Source organism: Arabidopsis lyrata, assembly GCF_000004255.2.
Source record: "Arabidopsis lyrata subsp. lyrata unplaced genomic scaffold ARALYscaffold_3, whole genome shotgun sequence".
In the NCBI taxonomy this organism is placed as follows: Eukaryota; Viridiplantae; Streptophyta; class Magnoliopsida; order Brassicales; family Brassicaceae; genus Arabidopsis; species Arabidopsis lyrata.
Window position 1 is genome coordinate 12,270,207 of NW_003302553.1, and position 21,464 is coordinate 12,291,670.

The window sequence follows — 21,464 nt, forward strand, 5'->3', positions numbered from 1 at the left end:
CTGTTGTTTTGATCCACTAAGGCATTATGGTAAACCCAGATATTTTCCTGTATTACCCTCCAAAAAAATTCATGTTGCATTTTTAACCCAAGCTTTGATATCTTCAGAAACTTTGGAACCAAAAGTTATAGCAGATTTCTTCTTGTTGATCTGCATGCCAGACATTTTTTCATATTTATCAAGACAAAGAAGAACTGCATCACATTGATCTTTTGTTGCTTGACACAGGAATAAACTATCATCTGCAAAGAGTAAGTGATTAATAGCAGGACCAGATGAGTGATATTTTATACCTGAAATGGTACCATTCTCTTCAGCTTGTTTAAACAAGTGGATCAAAGCTTCAGTGCCTATTACAAAGAGAAAAGGAGAAAGTGGATCTCCTTGTCTTATACCTCTTTCAGCTATGATGAAGCCATAAGGTTGATCATTAATCAATACTGAATAAGACACTGAAGTTACACACCCCATTATCCAAGTAATCCAAATAGGAGAGAAACCCATTGCTTGAAGAATTCCTTTTAAAAAGGTCCATTCTAACCTATCATAGGCTTTTGACATATCTGTTTTAAGTAACATGGATGATTTGGAAAAATTCTGGTGGGAGTGTAGACTATGAATGGCTTCATGAGCAATCAAGATATTATCAGAAATCATCCTCTCTGAAACAAAGGCTGCCTGAGTTGGTGAAATAAGCCTAGGAAGATGTCGTTTCAGTCTGTTGACCAGAATTTTGGACACTATTTTATAGAGCACAGAGCAGAGACTAATTGGTCTAAGATCAGTCATCTTAGTAGATGCTTGAATTTTAGGGATCAAACACAGATTCGTGTGATTCCACTCCTTAGGAAGAATACCAGTCTTGAAAAAGCTTTGGACTTCAGAAATGACTAGATACTTTATAATCTCCCAATACTTCTTAAAGAAGAAACCCGTTAGTCCATCTGGACCTGGAGCACTATCACTGTTGATGGAAAAAGTAGCAGCTCTAATCTCATCAATACTTGGAAATTTGGATAAATCTGCATTAATCTCAGAGGAAACTCTTGGTTGAAAATTTGCAAGTAAATCAGAAGCTTCTAACAGGTTGGATGATTTAAAAAGCTGACTGAAGAACTGAATTGCTACCTCTCCTTTTTCTTTATCTGAAAAATGATCTTCTCCATAATCATCAACAAGACACTGCAAATTGTTTTTGGATCTAGTAGAATTCACTGAGGCATGAAAAAATTCTGTGTTTTTATCTCCATCATGCATCCATTTCTCTCGACTCTTCTGTCTCCAAAAGATTTATTCCTCCTTAAAAGCTACAGCTAATTCACACTTTAGTTGTCTGATACGAGGAAAACAAGGGTTAGGAGATTCATCTTGCAATCTTAAAGCCTCCCTTAATCTTCTAATTTTCCAATCAGAGTTTGACTAGCAATTCTTTTTCCACACCTGAATTGCCTTTTTACATTGTTCAGCTTTGAGAAGAAAATCAGAAGAAGTTCCTGCAGAATCCTTATTCCAAGCCTGTGTTAGCATTCTCAAAAAAGATGGATCCTCAGCCCATCTTTTATCAAACCTGAACTGACTTCTAAAAAATTCTTTATCTCCTGTAAATTCCACCAGAACAGGTTAATGATCTGAACCTAGTTTCTCTAAAAACCATTGATGAGCAGTTGGAAACATAGAAAACCAAGCCGGATTTCCAAAACAACGATCTAGTTTACACTGAATCCATTGTTTATTCCTTATGCCACCCCATGTAAATCCATTACCAGAACTGCCTAGTTCATACATGTCACAAATCGCCAAAAATTTCTTAAAAGATTGAAAAGAACTATCAACACGAAGAGGACCACCCAATTTTTCATAATTGGATAAAATTTCATTGAAGTCGCCTATCATACACCAAGCCTCCTTCCTCAAAATACCAATCCTAGAAATCCTCTCCCATACTAAGGGTCTAAGATGAGCTACTGGATCCTTTCCATAAACACATGAAACAAACCAAATCTTGGAAGCATTTGAAATCTTTAAATCTATTAGATTCTTGTCAGCAAAAAGTATTTCAATGTCTAGAATATTTTTCCAAAATATTGCTAGACCTCCACTTAGTCCATCAGGTTCCACAGTTCTAAAGTGATCATAACCTAACCAGCCAAAAACTTTTAAAAGAAAGTCTTCTGAATTCTTCGTCTCCATGAGGAATAAGGGATCAGGAAAATGAATCTTTCTCATTTCCTTTAGGTGCCGAATTGTCCAAGGATTCCAACTTAACATGCCTAGTGATCCTGCGATGGTTCGCTAGGAACCACCGTATCTTTGTCTGTTTTGAAATACTTGACAACCCCTTTTCCTTTATCTACACCTTTCCTTTTTAAACTATCTTCAGAAGGAGACACAGAATCTCCTAAACTTCCTTTTTTAACATAAACCTTTTTCTCTTTTGATTTTCTAACCCAAGATCCTATTTTTTTCCATGAGATAGACTCTCTAAATGTGAACCAGAAGAACTTGCATCAAAACAACCAGAAGAGAACACTAAAGGTAATCCAGATTCAAAAGTACCTGATGGTAGGTCTGAAAGTGAGTTCACTTGTGCTAGTACAAATGTTTGAGGATTATTGGCTTTGATAGCATCAATCATCAATTTTGGAGATTGGTGATGCTGAGTAGAGCTAATTGGATTTAAAGATTCAACCTCTGTATTTGTAGTATAGGGTGCAGTGGGAGCATAATTCTTCTCCAAAGTAGCAGACAAGGCCGGTGAAGGTATGAAAAGACATTTTGATTTATCATGAGTTAACCTCTGACACTGCAAACAGTGTTTACGGATCCTTTCATAATCAATTCCAATCTTAACTACAGAGCCATTCGGAGTTTGAACTTCCTTGAAATTTTTTAACCCTTTGGAGACATCTAGAAGAACCCGAAATCGTACAAAATCCCGACTTTGAGCTTGTTCTTCTTCAAAAGGAAATTCAATGATTTGTCCCACACGTTCAGCAATCGTCGCAATAGAGGCTTGGGTGTCGTTGTTAACGGGAATATTTCTCAGTCGAAGAGGATTGCGTCGTGTCGATGAAGCTGTGAAGGTGCTTGCGTTGAAACGTAGACCTACGCTGCAGTCTCCATGTTGCACACACGTGTCGTTAGACCATACGCAGTGGGATAAGTTTTAGGAGGGTGTGAGTAATAAAAAAACAGAAAATAATGAAAAAGTTGGTACCCGCGTGTAGAATTACACTCGGGTGTGGGAGGACAGCTGTCGCGAAATGCCCAAATTAGCTCTCTCACATGCTTTGCAACTGGGACCCACGAGCCTCTGCCACCAATGATCTCTCACGAGCATTTATTGAAGGTCATTTTTATTGGTTTTTTAAAAAGTATCTTAAATACATTTAAACTATTAAAAATTCATAACACACATCCTCCCACTTGTCCCATTGCTAATGCTCTTATATTGTTCCATCTTTTTTGTTTGCAATTAGTGGGCTTTTGTCCTGAAGTTGTACCTTCTTATGCAAGCCCATTTGGGCCAGTTAATGAAAATCCGTTTGCCGACACAAAAAAAAAAAAAAAAAAAAAAAAAAAAAAAAAAAAACAAACTTGATCCCCAAGCTACGTACTGAATCAAGTTTTTACATATTATCTCCGACATTTTCGTATATTTGTTAAATAGAAATTACCTTATTATTTTGTAACAACTTTAGGAAACCTTAGCTAGGTTAGTCGGTGCATGTGTAATTGTATAAATATTAGGTGCATCGTTCCTTGATTCAATATCGCTCCTTGATTCTCAATTCCAATTTTCAACACTCTTCCTTCTCTCGATAGATTTGTGTTCTTCATTTTCGACCGTCTCTTGTGCTTTTTATATTTTTAAATAACCATGGCTTCTCAGTTCCCTGGTCCACACGAGATCCAAGACTCCAACGCTCCCCTCACAGCTTCTGGTCCCAGCAATCCAGTCAATACTTCACCTCCGATGGGACAGACCGAGGAAAGACCCCCCACGTACCTCGCCGCTCTCCTCAAAAACATCAACACTTGTCGTCCCAGCGTCCCAAAGGTCTCAAACGTCAAGAAATCAACTAAAGTCAACGTCAATCCTGTTAGACCGGTTCGACCTGTTAGGCCGGTTCGGCCTGTTAGACCGGTTAGACCTGTTAGACCGGTTAGACCTGTTAGACGGCGAAAAGTAGATTTAAACATATCTTCACCTGCGATGGGCTACACCGAGAATAGATCCGCCACGTACCTCTCCTCAGGCAACCCCTGTCTCGACTTCTTCTTTCACGTTGTTCCTTCCACGCCCAAGAAATCTCTGGAGCAGCGGCTAAAGGAGGCTTGGGACCATGATTCTTTAACCACTCTCAAGCTTATCTGTAACCTTCGAGGAGTCCGTGGCACTGGAAAATCTGACAAGGAAGGGTTTTACACGGCGGCGTTGTGGCTCCATAGTCGCCATCCGAAAACCCTAGCTTGTAACCTCGAGTCCATCTCCAAGTTTGGCTATTTTAAAGATTTTCAAGAGATTCTTTACCGGATTCTACAAGGATCTGAAATCCGCAGTATCCAGAAATCGGAATGGTACAAGACAATAGCCGCAGCAATTCTTCGTAGAAGATCCAAATTCTCGAGAGGCGGTCGTGGTGTTGGCCGTGGTTTTGGTCGTGGTCGTGGAAGGGGTCGCGGAATGGTTCGTCGTGGTCTAAAAAGGCCGGCAGCCACAAGGGAGCTGAGGGTAGCGAACGCGGAGAGGAAGAACCAAGAGGAGAAAGCCAGAGCAAGCTTGAAGCGCAAGCAAAAGAAGGTTTCATTGGGGAAGGCCGCATCTACAAGGTATTCTAACGATCCAAACTATAGGTTTCTCCACGAACGTGTCTCTGATCTATTCGCAAATCAACTAAGGAGAGACCTTGAGTTTTTGACATCCGGCCAACCAAATAAAATCTCTCTAGCGGCTAAATGGTGTCCATCCCTTGATTCTTCGTTCGACAAAGCAACTCTGCTCTGCGAGAGCATTGCTAGGAAGATCTTTCCCCAAGAATCATTCCCGGAATACGAAGGCGTGGAAGATGCTCACTATGCGTACAGAGTTCGTGATCGGCTAAGGAAACAAGTTCTTGTTCCCCTCCGGAAGACTCTGCAACTCCCTGAAGTATACATGGGAGCTAGAGCTTGGCGATCTCTCCCTTACAACCGTGTTGCATCAGTGGCGATGAAGTCGTACAAAGAAATTTTCTTGTACCGTGACGCAGAGAGGTTTCAGCAATATCTTAAAGATGCGAGGATGGGGAAAACGAAGATAGCCGCCGGTGCTGTGTTACCTCACGAGATAATCAGAGAATTAGACGGCGGAGACGGTGGACAAGTCGCTGAGCTGCAATGGAAACGAATGGTTGATGATCTTAAAAAGAAAGGTTCTTTGACCAACTGCATGGCTATCTGTGACGTTTCGGGGTCTATGGAAGGTGAGCCAATGGAGGTTTCAGTCGCACTTGGTTTGCTAGTCTCTGAGTTATCAGAAGAGCCATGGAAAGGAAAGCTTATAACATTCAGCAAAAACCCTGAATTGCATTTGGTGAAAGGAGACGATTTGAGATCAAAAACAAGTTTCGTGGAGAATATGGAATGGGATATGAACACTGATTTTCAGAAAGTGTTTGATTTGATTCTTAAAGTGGCCGTAGAAGGGAAGCTGAAGCCAGAAGAGATGATCAAGAGGGTGTTTGTGTTCAGTGACATGGAGTTTGATCAAGCGTCGACTCCGTATAATGGATGGGGAAGACCGCCTCCGAGTAATGGATGGGATACAGATTATGAGGTGATTGTGAGCAAGTACAAAGAGAAAGGGTACGGAGAAGCTGTGCCGCAGATAGTGTTTTGGAACCTGAGGGATTCGAGGTCAACGCCTGTGCTTGGAAACAAGAAAGGAGTGGCTTTGGTAAGTGGGTTTTCCAAGAATTTGTTAAAAATGTTCTTGGATCACGATGGAGAGATTGATCCCATTACGATCATGAAGGCTGCTATATCTAGAGATGAGTATAAGTCGCTTGTTGTAATTGATTGAAAACTTAAGAGATTTTGTGAGCATTGTAACATTTGGTTGAATCTTTGAATAAAATGAAATTTCAATTACATTTACTTATTTTAGTATATGTGTTGGGCCATATATATGCAGAATATTAATTGGAAACGTATTCAAGATGTTTCAAACGGTAAGAGCATCAACAGAGTCAGCATCAGGCTAAGTAATATTCGAAACATTAAGCAAAAAGATCAAGCTAAGTAATAATGCTGAAGTACTTAAGTATGCTAAATTCTCAATTGCAAATCAAGTAATCAACAAAACTAACGAGAAAGTCTACTAAGGTCAGTAATCAATTATCATTGGTTAAAGAAGAAAAACTCACGAAGGTTTTAATATGATGAAAAAAACTTAGGTTCTAGATTAAGATGATATATTAAGCCTAATTTAGCAGTAAGTACAATTTAAGTGAAAAATTAAGATATTTGTCATTTGTCCTTGAAGTAAGCGTAGTTCTGTGAATGATAAGAAGACAATTCCACGAATTGGCAGGGACACTGGTGCAAAAATCACTGTAACTAGAAACAGTGAAGAGGATTGAATAACTATATCACATCTTCAATCTATAAACAAGGTTCTTGGCGAGAAATTTCTAAAGGATTGAATATACGAAGAAGAGATATTGAATACACTGAATTTTTAATTTTTCGTAATTTTAAAATATATTATTTATGATAAATGGAAAATTTTATTATGATTAATTTTTATTAAAATAAAATTACATATTAAAGCTACATCATAATTTATAACAAAAAACAAATATTTTTGTTAATGAAATGAAGTTTTTTCTTGAATTTATGTGGATACGCGAACACAAATGTCACTTTGAAGGTTTTAAATAACAAAATTATCACTCTAATGGTTTATTGTGAGAGTTCAAAACCTTGAAGGTTTAAAGTATAAGTGGTTTCCACTAGAATTTTCCAAAAGGCGAGCAAAACACGTTTCTGGACAGATTCAAAGCTCCAGAAGTTTGGTGTTCATTGGAGGCCTTCCCGAGAAACAAATTCAGAGATCTTGGACTCTATGGAAATCTAGAAGAGTCAAGATTACAGTTGAGGAAGAATCAACTCAATCCAGTCTACCAAATAAAGTCTATAGCTGATTGAGTGAAGCCCTGTTCGAGACTAATCGCAAGGCATGCGACCGGTGGTGAAGTCCCTGTGGGGACCGGTCAAAAAGTTCATGACCGGTATGGAACCTTGTGTGGAGAACGGTTAGAAGCCATGCACCCAGTCTAATCCATCTCGTCCCTTCACATTAATGAAACTATGTAGTTTTGTCCAAAAAATCCTAAACTGACTTCTACTCCCCAAAACCTATAAATACTTGTTGTAAAACCCTAGAAGCGTGTGCCGTTTAAGTATTACAGAAGAAGTGCTTCTCAAGACGCTCTTGAATCTTCAGCCACCATCTCCTTGATCCGAAGCTTTGAAGACACCAATTCCTTTCTCTTTCTCTTGTTTACTCTAAGATCTACTAAGGTGAAGTCTTACCTCTTGTATTCGACTATTGAAGAAGTAATCTCTAAACCCTAATCAGTTATTATTCAGCTTATTTTTATGAGTTTATCAAACCTAACTTTGATGAGTTCCTTAACTATGCTAGAGTAGTTTTCTAGTTAGGTTTAAAGGGCTAATCAAATAGGGGTCATGATCGACCATTTAAGTGGCGATATTTAGGGTTTGGTTTGATCATTTATATTGTATTCTTTCTAGTGAAGATTTCTCTTAATGCTTTTAGTTAGCATCATGAACTAACTCTTGATCTCAAGTGTCTAAATCTCACGAAAAGTTGTTTAGTATACTCAAACCTAGCTTACGAATGTGTATTGCGTTATAACCTGCAGAAGTTGAGTTATAGGGCTTTATGGACTAGAATCGAACTTGATCTTATTGCTTTGATATATGCCTCTTTGCCTGCGATAATTGAGTAACGGAGTATAAGGATTTTAACCGACTTTCACCTATAGCCTAGGGTTAGTCGATCATTAGTGTTTTGTATGTCTGAAACTTGGAAATAAACAAACCTAACCTTAGTATTACCTAGTTAGAAAGATCATTGAACCCCATGCGATCCCTTTAATGCCCAACGTTTGTCTCTTATTGATTTACTTATTGTTAAGTGATATTTTTAACACATTTTATAGTTTTGTTTTATCTATTTTATCGAGTCTTTTATCTTGGAGCAAGTCATTCTCGGTGTAAATAAGTCTTTTTAGGAATTTGGACATGCGAAGCAGAAGAGAGCATATTAAAGATTAGATGGGCCAAAATACAGCAAAAGAAGAGAAGATCCATTAAGAGTATCGTTCGGTAGAGATTTGCACCGACCAATGAAGAATCACTTAGGCCACCGATCGGTTGGGCCTATCTACCGATCGGTGGGCTTTTGTTTAAACCACCTTTTTCTCTAAATTAGGGTTGCGTCACATCTCCTATAAATACTCCTTCATTCTATATCCGCATAGATATGTGTACCTTGGTCATGTGTGAGTAGTCATATCATGGAATATTACCGATCGGTAAGGCATGATCCCACTGATCGGTACCTTTCGATTTTGTCGACAGTTGGGAATCTCCATAGAGATGTATTTGTTGGCTTTAAGTGTAGTGGTCTTTGTTATGTTTTCTATTTGTTCTCCGCCTTTAGGTTGTTCTTATAGCCTTAGCCTGAATCTACAGTATTCTCCTATTGCCCATAATCTTGTCTAGCCTAACCATGGTTTGGATGAGGTGGATCTATCTAAAAAAAGGGAAAAAATTCTTAACGAACCACATAACGCCTCGTGCAGTTATTCGTTTTGTAGAATTTATTAGATTATGTTCTAAAATGCGTGATTGTTTTTTTTTCATACGAAACGAGCAGTGCCCAAACTTATGGAGGCATGAAGCCCCGTCATAGAATTATCACTTAACCATAGGATAATTAATAATAGAAATTTGATTTTATTATCACTTAGAATCTTAACACAACATGCAAAAGATTTGCAAAGATTGTCTGTGCACTTTCGGTCTATATTAAGGGTAAAACTTTTATAGGTAATTTTACTCGTAGCACTTACGTTTTTACAAGCTTTCTTATTTACTTTATTTTGCAATCATGAAACCAACAACAAAACCCCATTTTATTAATTCGTCCTAGCTTTACTTTTTTCTGACGAATTCAATTAAACATCTTCTTTCTCTGTGGAATCCGTATCCTTGAGTACTACATGTGATCGTTGTGCACTTGCAGCAGTCGTGTGATCTTTTAAGGTAAAAGATTGAAGCAAAAAAATCACACACATCAATATTTCACACTGTCCTCATTTTCTTATCTTGGATCTTTAGTACTAGTATACAAAATATGGTTTAACTTATCATCTTAATTGTTGGATCTTTGTCTCCTTGACGGAAACATTGAATGACTCGGCCAAGACAATGTTGGCAGAGATGGAAACTAACGGCCGCGTCCATAGTAGGCCTGGACACAAGGCACGTACTTGCTAATTTTCAATTACTTGTGACCCACCTTGGCCCGTTCAAGTAATTGATTTTTGGACTTGATACTTGCCTTGTCCGAAGCAAGTACTTGCTCTAGCAAGTACTCGTCTAAAATCTGATTACTTGCAAGTAACTTGCCTTGTCTTGTTACTTGTAAAATAATTTGATCCCGCTTGTTACTTGTAAGATACATGATATTTGAAATAAAATACTTGAATATAAAAACAATCTCATACAATATTAATCTCAAAACATTCAAAGTTCTAATTTTTTTTAGGCGAGTACGAGGCAAGTAGCGGGTACGAGGCAAGTAACGAGTATTTATGCCCAGTCCTAGTCCAAAGGATAGATACTTTTATACGAAACAGTTTCGGAAAAAAATTTGCTTAGTCTTGCGTCTGTTTAATCTTTGTTCCCTCGCACTAAATTGCGATGTCCAATAGATGTTTTAACATACTCTTTTTTTCAGACGATGACAAAATGTTGATTTCATAGATTTGCTAACCATAAATAAAGTCCTCATTGTAATTGTCTCAAGAGAGAGTTCATGCTCCGGAGCAGAATCATATAAGCAACAACATGTGTCTATAAAAAAAACCACTTTTTTTGGTTAACGTTTTCAAGGCTATTTAGGAGTAGTGTGTGGCTGAAAAATACATTAGCTAGGAATTTTCATGTCCAGCTAGGTTATAGGAAATAAACTTGTTATCTTTCTAGAAGTCTAGCTAGAATTGTTTTATAAGTGTTAGATCTTAGTCTTTGTATTGTGATTTTAAGCAAATTGGTTATCGTTTGGGTGAGCAATGTTATTAACTGCAACATATATTATTGACATTAAGACCATGTGGTACAAACCTTGTACAAACATGACCAAAGTTAAACTGAAACCATGTTCATTGTAACCAATATAGATTCGTATCAATTTTATCAACCCGACGTAAAACAAATCAAAGATTATATTAGTTATTATAATTGATGTTAAAGCAAAAAATTTGTATCACTTATTAACATGTAATTTAAAATAGTATCATTTAATTTTGTGATACTATTTATGTAATGCAATACACACTATAATTTGTAGCCATTATCCCTACTAATTTTTGGAATGGTCTTGTCTTTAACAAATCCACATTTACTTGGAGGGCATATGAAATATATCTTGGTTTTTCTCTCCCCCGGTATGGAGTACTCCACTTTCTCTTCCCATCCAAACATCTTTAACTTTTCTGAGCAACAAACTACAGATCTTCCCATAAGGCTGCTTATAATTTGCAAATCTAATTCAACTTCACAGAGTCTCAAAATTTTGTCTTCCTCTTCACTAGTCTAACCCTTATCAACAATATCTTCCCTTTTGAGTAGCTTAAACTGTTGAGAGCATCATTCGGTAGACTTTCCCTCTTGACTGCTAATGACTTCTAAATTAGATGATGTACCATCGAAGGGTCTCAAAATCTTGTCTACATCTTCCTCATCATCTTTACGAACACCATTACCTTCATATATGAGGAGTTTTTGATAGCATGATTCTCCAAAATTTTGGAGTCAAAACTCTTAAAACTTTATTGACTCCATAAATACTTGAATATCATCTTCTTGACTTTGAAATCAATACAAATGCTTTCTAAAACATAAGAAAACAATAGCTAAAATAGGCAAAAACGTCATGTTATCATATATAATATTCTACTATCGCCCAAGTGGGATGAAGTAACGTTATAATACAAAAAATTGTTAAATTACAAATGGTTCATTGGTATAAAGAAAATAAGAAGAATTAATTTGATAAAACAGATACTCCCTATGTTTCACTATAAGTGTCGTTTAAGGTTTTCTCACACTTATTAAGAAAACCATTAAATTTTCGGTTTTACCCCTTATTAATATACTCCCTCTGTTTTAGTTTAGTTGTCGTTTTAAGATTTAAATTTTGTTTCATAATAGTTGTCGTTTTAGGTTTTCAATGCAAATGTTTTGTAAAAATTCCAGTTTTATCCCTATTGTTTTAATAAATTGACATGAAAAAATTATAAAATATCTTAATAAAGGGTAAAACATAACATTTAATGGTTTTCTTAATTTGTGTGAGAAAAGATAATTAGCACACTATCCAAACGGAGGGAGTATTATATAAATTTTTTCATTGGCCAGCACATCAATAAAGTAGGGATAAAACGGGAAATTTTCACAAACATCCTATACTATTATTTGGGGAGTACATTTTATAATTACCCTTAATTAACCTTCCCCTTTGTAAGAATTTACTTAAGAATGCCATTACAAAAATCTTCTTTGAGAACAAATTTCATTCACTTCATTAAGGTTATTAAAGATAATTAGCACACTATCCATTTCAATAAATGCGGGTCAATGGGTTTTAAAATGGATTTAAGAAGATATCCTAAACAATAAGATCTAACGTGGTCTATCCTAAATTTGGCTCTATTATATTATTTGCTTTTTAATACAAAATTTATAATTTAATTTTATAAAAAAAAAATCACACCCGTGCTATATAACATGGTTATGATTTAGTCTACATTGAAAATATAAAACGACACTTAATATGAAACGGAGGGAGTAGTAAACTTTTGAAATAATTAACACAATCTCCGGTTGTGGTAGGTGTGAAGACTAAATCCTAATATTTAATAAGGAGATCATGTATCAATAGCGGTTGCAAGTATTCACGACCATGAAGTAATAACTTATTCTTCTTAAGAATCGCTACGGGGAAGAGCGCGTATTCGGATTCAGATTCTCCGACCCAAGAAATAGTCTTGGTGAGATCTATGGAACACATTTTCTTCCATATCTTGTTAGAATCGAATGACCATATGACTTGCGTAGGCCAAATTTTTTTGGATATGCACAAGCGGTTATCAAGAATGCACATGATGACATTGTAAGGGTCACAAACAGGAGCAACGAGAGCTTTAGAGAAGAGTTGAAAAGTTTCCTTGTGAAGATCAAAAGATAACACTTTGTTTTCTTGACACTCGGTTAACCAATAAAGCAATCCATCTAAATACACGGGCTTCTGGTAAGCAAGGATCCGATAAGGAGAAGTAGGGAGAACGTACCTCCAAACATTGGTCCTAATTGTCATGTCTTTTCAACATCTCTAATTGATCAACAGACAATGGGAGCTCTAAATATATATGTATATACACACAACTCGAACTACCAATCAGAAAAAAAGAAGCAAAACGCAATATTCAATTTTCATAATCTTATATTAGAGGATTGTTTATAAAAATTATATATTAATATTAACCTTCCTGAAAATGGGGCACTTTGAATTTCAAAAATGATTACTGCTAAAATATATTTTTTTTACAACTAATAAATCACATTTTCTACATACACTCTTCTACGATATTCGGTAATGAATGTAAAAACTACCGCAAATCTTCGTTGGGACATGTCAATCGAGAGAAAAATGTTTCAGTGAATGCTCTTAATCAAGAACATTCTCATATAAAGTTCTCGTATCAGACTTTTAATATACCATCATTCAAGCCCGGCCTTTGCCACATTTATGATACATGTGTATGGGGTCTCAAAATATAGAGCCCCTTTTTAAAAATGTTTTTTTGTAATACTTAATAAGGGCAACAAGAGAATTAGTTAGAAGCAGACTTGTTAGAGGTCCCGATTTTTTAGTTCGTATTTGCCCAAGAATATTACAAGATCGGGCTTTCCACCACTACAACTGGCTAAATACTTGTTTGAAGATGTTTAAAAAAAAAAACACATTAATTTTCTAGATACAGTTAAATTTTAAAAGTAAACTTTATTTAAACATCATTTTTAATTTATTAATTTAGCTTTTCTTTTTACCTCCACTCAGTCCATATACTGGTTTCAAAATCCAACAAAAAACCACTATGTTTTATCCGTCCAATTCTGCCCAAATTCAATTAATCTATCCAAAACCGTTATCTAGCTGTCTTGGGTAAACTGAGAAAAATTATTATTCCCATAAATATCTTGGACCCAAAATCATAATAGGACTAAATCCAAAATTAATTTTTAGTTACATGCATGTTCATTGTTCACTTTCAAATTTGACCAGGTATGAATTATTTATGAGTTAGCTATCTATCAGATTTATGTCTTTATATAAGCCACCTCATAAACACAAAAAAAGAACCAGATAGGAAACAAATCTACAAAGAATCATGATTTTTCTGTCGACAGGTCATTAACATAATTGGTAATTAAAATTATATTTTTTCTTTATTTATTTCTTAAATTGGCCAAATAATCTTTTGTTTATAAATGGAAAAGGTAGCCAACAATTCTGTCAAATTAGTTTCTTTGAGGTTGTCTTTCTCAATATTGTTTCTTTTCAAATACCTCTCTCTCTTTTTTCTTCTTCTTTTCGTTCTGTTATAACCTATTAAACTCTACATAAAACAGCAAAACCTTAAACTGTTTCTGGTTTTTATAGGACTGTTGGGTAATTTCTATGTTCTTTGTATAAAACCTATCAAAAGTTTTGAGAGATATTTTCCTATATATTATTTGTTAGTAGGAGAGGTTTCAGACGAAGAACAAGAAAATCTTCAGAAAATGAGTTGTTTCTCGTGCTTCTCTTCAAAAGTTCTGGACAATGAAGGTTCTTCGATGCCTGTTCCTTATAAGCAACCAAACTCACCTAGTAAGCACTCCTCAATATTCTTGGAAATGTGCACGTTTGTAATTATTTGTCTAAATCTTTTGATTTTCTTTTGAGAATTCTTTAAAGAAAATTATGTTATCTATCTTTCATACAGAGAGAACAACAGGAGAAGTGGTGGCTAAGAATGCAAACGGGCCATCAAACAACATGGGGGCACGGATTTTCTCGTTCCGTGAGTTAGCCACCGCGACAAGGAATTTTCGACAAGAGTGCCTCATTGGCGAAGGCGGGTTCGGGCGGGTTTACAAAGGAAAGCTCGAGAATCCGGCACAGGTAAAATCTAGAAACTTGTGGAACAATTAATATTTTCAATTAGTCTAAATTAGTAAATTTCGATCTAGCATTGACCGGTTATTAAAAAATAAAAAAAATGTTTTTGTCATACGATAGAAATAGTGTCAAACTCATTTTTTTTTTGTTTGGGGTTGTGATATATGATCAGGTCGTGGCAGTGAAACAACTTGATAGGAATGGATTACAAGGACAAAGAGAGTTCTTGGTCGAGGTTTTGATGCTTAGTCTTCTTCATCATACAAATCTTGTGAATCTTATCGGGTATTGCGCCGATGGAGACCAAAGACTTCTTGTTTACGAGTATATGCCTCTTGGATCTCTAGAAGATCATCTCCTCGGTAAATCATCATTTTTCAATCAACATTATCAATTTTTAAAAAAACTAACCAAAAAAATATAACTAGAACCGGTTTGATGTTTAAATTAAACCAGATCTTGAGCCGGGACAAAAACCACTAGACTGGAACACTCGTATTAAGATCGCTATAGGAGCGGCAAAAGGAATTGAGTATCTCCATGATGAGGCCGATCCTCCAGTGATTTACCGAGATCTTAAATCGTCAAATATATTGCTTGACCCAAAATACGTTGCAAAATTATCGGATTTCGGTTTAGCAAAGCTTGGTCCTGTTGGAGACACACTACATGTGTCTTCCCGAGTTATGGGAACTTATGGTTATTGTGCTCCTGAATATCAGAGAACCGGCTATCTTACAAATAAATCTGATGTCTATAGCTTTGGAGTTGTTTTGTTGGAACTTGTATCCGGAAGACGAGTTATCGACACAATGAGACCTAGTCATGAGCAAAATCTAGTCACTTGGGTGAGTATTTTATTAGCATATATGATTTTACTAACGGCTTATCAATGTGTACACTATTTAACAATCTACAACTTTGGTTTAGGCACAACCGATCTTTAGAGATCCGACTAGATATTGGCAGCTAGCTGATCCACTGCTTCGAGGTGACTACCCGGAAAAGAGTTTTAACCAAGCTATAGCTGTAGCGGCAATGTGCCTGCATGAAGAACCTACGGTTAGACCACTAATGAGCGACGTTATTACAGCCTTGAGCTTTCTTGGTGCATCCTCAAACTCCTCCAATACCGGCCCTAACCATTTGCAACAAAATCGATCCAAGAAAGATCAGGATGCAGTTCAGTGGGACTCAAGTCCTACTAGATAAGTTCAAATGTAGACATTTATATATTAAGATGACCCAACAACTCACAACTTATGTTTCTTCCATTTATTTTACTTTTGGGTTATAAATTCCTCCATTTAATTAATGAATTTGTTTAAAATTACATTTATGATTTGTTTAACGTCACTTTTTTTATTAATCAACGTATTTCATCTAAATCAATCTTAACATATCTCTTCTAAACTGCATAAATAAAAGAAAGATAGGCCAGCTTAGCCCAAGAGTACCACACATTCCATTCCATTTAGAATAGAGAGACAAACTCATTAGTGTTGTAATGATGGGCCGTAAACGCATTTCTGCCCACTTTGTTTGGGCCAGTCTTGGTCGTTCGAAAGCAACCCATGTTTTTAGTGAAATTGCACAGTGTAGACTTTGTAGTGGGAGATCATAGTTTGTGAAATGTTATGTAACTCTCAACATGCTTGGATTATTGTTGTAAATTATATTTTAATAAAATAATAAGTGGTAAAAGTTATAATTTACCTTGCTAAAAAAAAATATTCATGTGACAAAATAAATTATTTTGAAAAAAACTTTAAGAATATCATATGGTGAGACGGGTTAGATTGGTTAGTCTGAACTACACAGTATGATAGGGTTAATTTTTCAAAAAAACTCTAAATGTGTGTAATTTCAATACTAAATTAAATATATATTACGAGTTAAATCTAACAAATATTAAAATTTTTACATTATATAATCTAATATTAAATTATAAAACTAACATCACTATATGTAAATAAAATATTGTCATGCGGGTGATCATAATTTGTGATGTATAAACTATCCACGATCCACCTGAATTAAACACCCACCATAAGCAATTTTCAACGATAAAATCACAATTTCCAGTTTTTTAAAATATGTAAGAAAGGTCCGTCTCTATCTCTAAGTAAGATAGGTAAATGCCAAGGATCCAATATTAGTTTCAAAAAAATTTAAAAGAAAAAGGCCCAAAATATTTTTAAAAAAAATTACTAAGAGGTTTAATTTTTTTTAGTTTTTTTCATAAATCTCTTTATATATTGAGACGGTAGAAACATTAATAATGTATAATTATAAATCCCATATATGGCATGAAACAACATCTCTAATTCCCTAATATCTCTCAAGAATATAGTAATGCATGAAATAGAAAATTGGCAAATAAAATATGCATGAAAGAATTCTTTCTTTCAAGGTTTTGTTTTGCTTATAGTAGTAATCAGTGCCGGCTCAGAATATGGGGCGGGCGGTGCGACGGCCAGGGATCTAATCCCGTGTTCTAATAATTAAGGAGCCCATTTTTAAAATTTTTTTACAAAAGTATTAAAAAAATAGATTACAACATAAAAATAAAATTTATAAGGACCCAAAAAAAATTTTTTACTGTTTTTAAGTTTTAATAATTAAATTTTTATTAAAAATATCATAAAATGTTTTTTTATAACTCAAAAACACTAAAAAAAAAAAATTCTAAGAGCCCAAAATTTTTTTTGCCCTAGGGTCCATCAAAGTATTGAGCCGGCACTAGTAGTAATTATAAATTAATTTATAAAAGAAAGAAAAAAGGTACGGCGGTGGATATTGGCCCTTGCCGCAAAAGCAAAAGCTATCGCCGCCACCGTTTCATAAATCTCAGATCTCTCTTTCTCTCTCTCTCTTCTTTTGCGATAACAATGGCCCAACCTATGAACGATATTACGGTGAAGAACAATGAATCACACGAAGAAGAAATCCCCGATCAATTTCTCTGCTGCGTTTGCCTGTAAGCGTTTTTGAATCACACGAAGAAGCTCTTCTCTATCAATTTTCTCAGTGTTTTAGGTTAATTTTGGGGGAATTTGAATGATTTTTTTTTTCCGTATTTTGGAGGAATTAGAGTCGCTAATTCGAAAAATCTCATGATCCAATTTGTGTTCGTTGTCCTAAATCTCGTGTGTAATCATAATCGTATGGCTCAATTATATTTTTCAATTGAAGAATCTGTTCGTTTATCGTCGCATCGATTGTGTTGTTCAATGGATGACAAATATGTTTATACGACACTAATCATTTAGAAATTGATTTTTGTGGTTGCTTCTTGTGCAGGGAACTTCTTTACAAGCCAATTGTGTTATGTAAGTTGTTGACTAAGTCATAAGAGAATCTAACCTATTGCTTTCTCTTTGTTTTTTTGTTTAATGACTTTTCTTTTGTATGGCAATGAAGCTTGTGGTCATCTATCATGTTTTTGGTGTGTACATAAGTCCATGAATGGCTTTCGCGAGTCTCATTGTCCGATATGTAGAGACCCGTATGTTCACTTTCCGTCTGTGTGCCAGAAGCTTTATTTTCTACTGAAGAAGATGTACCCATTAGCGCATAAGAAGAGAGAAGAACAAGTTCTAAGTGAGTCCTTGCTTACATCTCCTGTGCAAGTGTCATTTTTTAGGTTGTCACTTTTTGTTGATTATAGATTTGTTAATATCATGTTTCAGAGGAAGAACAAGAACTAGATTGTTTTTCTCCTCAGATTGATGTTGTTTTGGAGGAAACAAAGGTTAAGGATGTGTCTGTATGTAGTGGAGATTCTCTAAATGTCTCTGGTGAGTGTTCCACACATTTTTCTGCTGAATTTAAACTTTTTCTCTCTAGTAAATTGCTTTCTGCTTACAATTTTACGTGTGTAGATAAACAGAAGGTGGATGAGTGTTCGAATGCAGCGAACTTATTATCTAGTTCATCAAGTAGAGGTGGCAGTCCATGTATCCCCAGCAATCAAGAACCCACTGATGCACAAACTCTTAATGTTCATGAGAATGAATTACCTAAGAATAACAAAGTCAGTAATCAGATTTCGAAAGATGATTTGCTCTGTTCAGCATGTAAGGAGCTACTTGTGCGACCCGTAGTTCTCAATTGCGGACATGGTATATTATCTTACATGTTTGTTTTTGATAAATATTTTGACTTTCACCTTCTTGAGAATTCGCTTTTATATTTTCCTATGTGGTAATTTCCTGTTTTATCTTTTTCCAGTCTATTGTGAAGGATGTGTAGTAGATATGGCTGAAGAAAGCGAAAAGATCAAATGTCTAGAGTGTAATGTTTGTGACCCTAGAGGATTTCCAAAAGTTTGTTTGATTCTTGAACAGCTTTTGGAGGAAAATTTTCCTGAAGAACACAAATCAAGGACAAGTGGGATTCAGAAAAGGCTTGCCCATAATAGCAAAGGAAGTAAGTCCTACTTTCATGCCTTGAACCATTTTGTAGTTATCAACACATGTCATGTCCTTGTGCTCTCAAAGCTTAGTTGTTGTTGTTACACAGAATATGTGAGACCCATTTGGACGCAGAGACTCATAGTTTGTACTCATTTTCTCTTGATATATAGATTTTCAAAGCCATCTAAAAGAAGGCCCATCGTTATCAAACGACAACAACGATGATCTTCCCTGGTTGGCAAACCCTGGATCAAATGTTCACTTTGAAGCTGGTTGTGATTCTTGTGGAGTAAGTGCATTATTATCTTAACCCGATTGTTAGTAGTGAAACCAAAATATGTGAATCGTAATTTGACATTGGTCCGGTTTGCTACAGGTGTATCCAATCATAGGGGATCGATACAGATGCAAAGACTGCAAGGAGGAAATTGGGTATGACCTTTGCAAAGACTGTTACGAGACTCCTTCAAAAGTTCCAGGGAGATTCAACCAGCAGCACACTCCTGACCACAGGCTTGAGCTCGCGAGGGCTCCTCAGGTTCTGATCAATTTCAATTCTATCGGTATCCTTCTCGGACCCTCGGATATCTCAACTGAAGCCATGGATACAGATGAGGGCGAGGAAGGGCCTCGGGGTTCTTCTAATGAGTCATCAAGCACAGAATGAAATAGCAGTCAAGTATTAATGCATATGCTTTCGCTTTGTTTTTGCGTTTGTTATTGTATTTATATCTTCTGATAAGTCTATGGTTTTAACATCTAAACAAAGTTTATTTGTTATTTGTGAGCGTAAGAAGGAAACAAAAAAAAATTACTTTATGTTTGCATTTTGGTGTTTGCGTATGTGTATTATTATTGATTATTGCAACAATATTCTACAAAGAACTGGAAATATTTTATGTTTCAAAAATGAACTTTTCTTTTATAATTTTGTATTGGTCATGTATGGTCTATACTACATTTGGGGTCTGGTCACTTGGTTTTGGTTTAGTGACTAATCTCTTTTCTTTTGTCATCGTCTTCCATCATGATCATGAAGGAAGACAGGATTGCTTACTCACGGAGCATCCTACTATTCTCGGTATGGAGTCAATTGTGGTTGTTAAGTCACCTCTTTTGTTTATATTACCTGTAAAATGTGGTTTATTTTGATTACTTCATTTGTACAAAACTATTAATTCTTAGTTTAAACTTTAAAGAAACCACTAAACACAAAGAAAAAAACAGGTAAAACGAAATTATCCATTTGAGTCAAGATCATTGAATACAATAGTTACAAATCAGGCAATTAGCCGAATTATCTGTTAGGAAAATTAAAATGGTAATATATATATATATATATATATAATCATTCAAATTGATCTAACATCTTTTTCAAAACAACCATTACCCAAAATATGGAAATGTGGAGTACCTATTTGAGTGGTAATTTTAATTTATTTGGATTATATAATACCCAATCATCTGCTACCCATATTATTCGACATTTTTACATATACACTTTGAATGATAATTTTGATATTTTAAATACGCCTATTCGATTCATTTCCATTATTATGGACTATTTATCCGAACTGAATAGGCTTAGGCTTAGCTTTTACCAAAAAAAAAAAAACTGAATAGGCTTAGCCATTTGATTTTTTGAAACAATTTGATTTTTTGAAACAATTGATGCATGTAAAAGCTTTGTTTCGTGTAGTTTATTTTTTAAAATATCATTATTTTGCTTGAAGGATTGCTAATAGAGTAACTGGATTCAAGGGACCCCATCAAGGTGAAAGATTCTCTCCTCTGAGTGCGTGTAAGGCAGCTACGATGTGATTGGTCGGAGTGTGGAACCCATTACTGCTCTTACGTCGGAAATCGCTTCTCGGGTTCTGTCTTTTTAAAGCACTTTATTATTATTAAAAAAAAAAGAAAAAAAAAAGTTTTTTCAGTACACGCGTGTTGTGATAACAGTTTTTTTTTTTTTTTTGGCGCCCTGAAAAAAAGGGCGGGAGGACGTGAAGAGTGTTATTGACTTATTGCAGAATGCCGATCCTTTAATTTTCTTGTTTTGCTTTTTGCCTTTTTCTCTGATTTTTGGGGATTCGGTAGCGTTCGAGATCTGAGCTGTTTCATGATTGCTGAGAGTCATTGCACGTGTGCCTTCCTTCGTTGTACGATTAAATTAGGACTTTTTTTTTTTTGTTGGTATCAACGATTAAATTTAGTTTACAGCGTTTTGAAATTTTTGTTCAGGTTTAAAAAAACTATTATGGTCTTTAAACTGCTAATTGTGTCTTCGTGTTTGGATGAACAAAGAAATATTATGGCCTTAAGAAGGAGTGAGTATTCGTCATGCATGCGATTAGAAGCATGTAAAATCATTATCTTATTTTATTTTGAAAAACGCATATAAAATCATGATTCTTGAGGATGACATACTTTGACATCTTCGATAACAAAAACAAACAAAAAATCATGAGAATTATCGCAAGCTTGTGAGGATTTTAAGGCAATTCATCTTCTTGCTCATAAGT

At 35.4% G+C, this 21,464-nt stretch overlaps 3 protein-coding genes across 4 annotated transcripts; all 3 read left to right on the forward strand.

Annotated features, from left to right (window-relative positions):
• The first annotated feature begins 3,725 nt into the window (after positions 1 to 3,725).
• Positions 3,726 to 6,132, forward strand: LOC9319627. Its single transcript, XM_021030401.1, has one exon. It carries the CDS (start codon positions 3,881 to 3,883, stop codon positions 6,062 to 6,064), a length of 2,184 nt encoding a protein of 727 aa, XP_020886060.1. The 5' UTR covers positions 3,726 to 3,880; the 3' UTR covers positions 6,065 to 6,132.
• A 7,787-nt stretch (positions 6,133 to 13,919) lies between these two features.
• Positions 13,920 to 15,867, forward strand: LOC9319628 (probable serine/threonine-protein kinase PBL25). Of its 2 annotated transcripts, XM_002883515.2 has the most exons (5): positions 13,920 to 14,233; positions 14,349 to 14,527; positions 14,697 to 14,886; positions 14,981 to 15,372; positions 15,455 to 15,867. In XM_002883515.2, the coding sequence occupies exons 1-5, from the start codon at positions 14,146 to 14,148 to the stop codon at positions 15,734 to 15,736; spliced, it is 1,131 nt and encodes a 376-aa protein (XP_002883561.1). In that variant the 5' UTR covers positions 13,920 to 14,145; the 3' UTR covers positions 15,737 to 15,867. The 2 variants fall into 2 exon arrangements, with proteins under 2 accessions (XP_002883561.1, XP_020886076.1); XM_021030417.1 differs by having other exon boundaries at positions 13,920 to 14,261; positions 14,353 to 14,527; positions 14,981 to 15,556.
• A 1,434-nt stretch (positions 15,868 to 17,301) lies between these two features.
• Positions 17,302 to 19,838, forward strand: LOC9319629 (E3 ubiquitin-protein ligase PRT1). The gene is made up of 8 exons (XM_002883516.2): positions 17,302 to 17,504; positions 17,828 to 17,856; positions 17,948 to 18,127; positions 18,217 to 18,324; positions 18,409 to 18,648; positions 18,758 to 18,955; positions 19,113 to 19,231; positions 19,319 to 19,838. Exons 1-8 carry the CDS (start codon positions 17,416 to 17,418, stop codon positions 19,607 to 19,609), a joined length of 1,254 nt encoding a protein of 417 aa, XP_002883562.1. The 5' UTR covers positions 17,302 to 17,415; the 3' UTR covers positions 19,610 to 19,838.
• Positions 19,839 to 21,464: the final 1,626 nt, after the last annotated feature.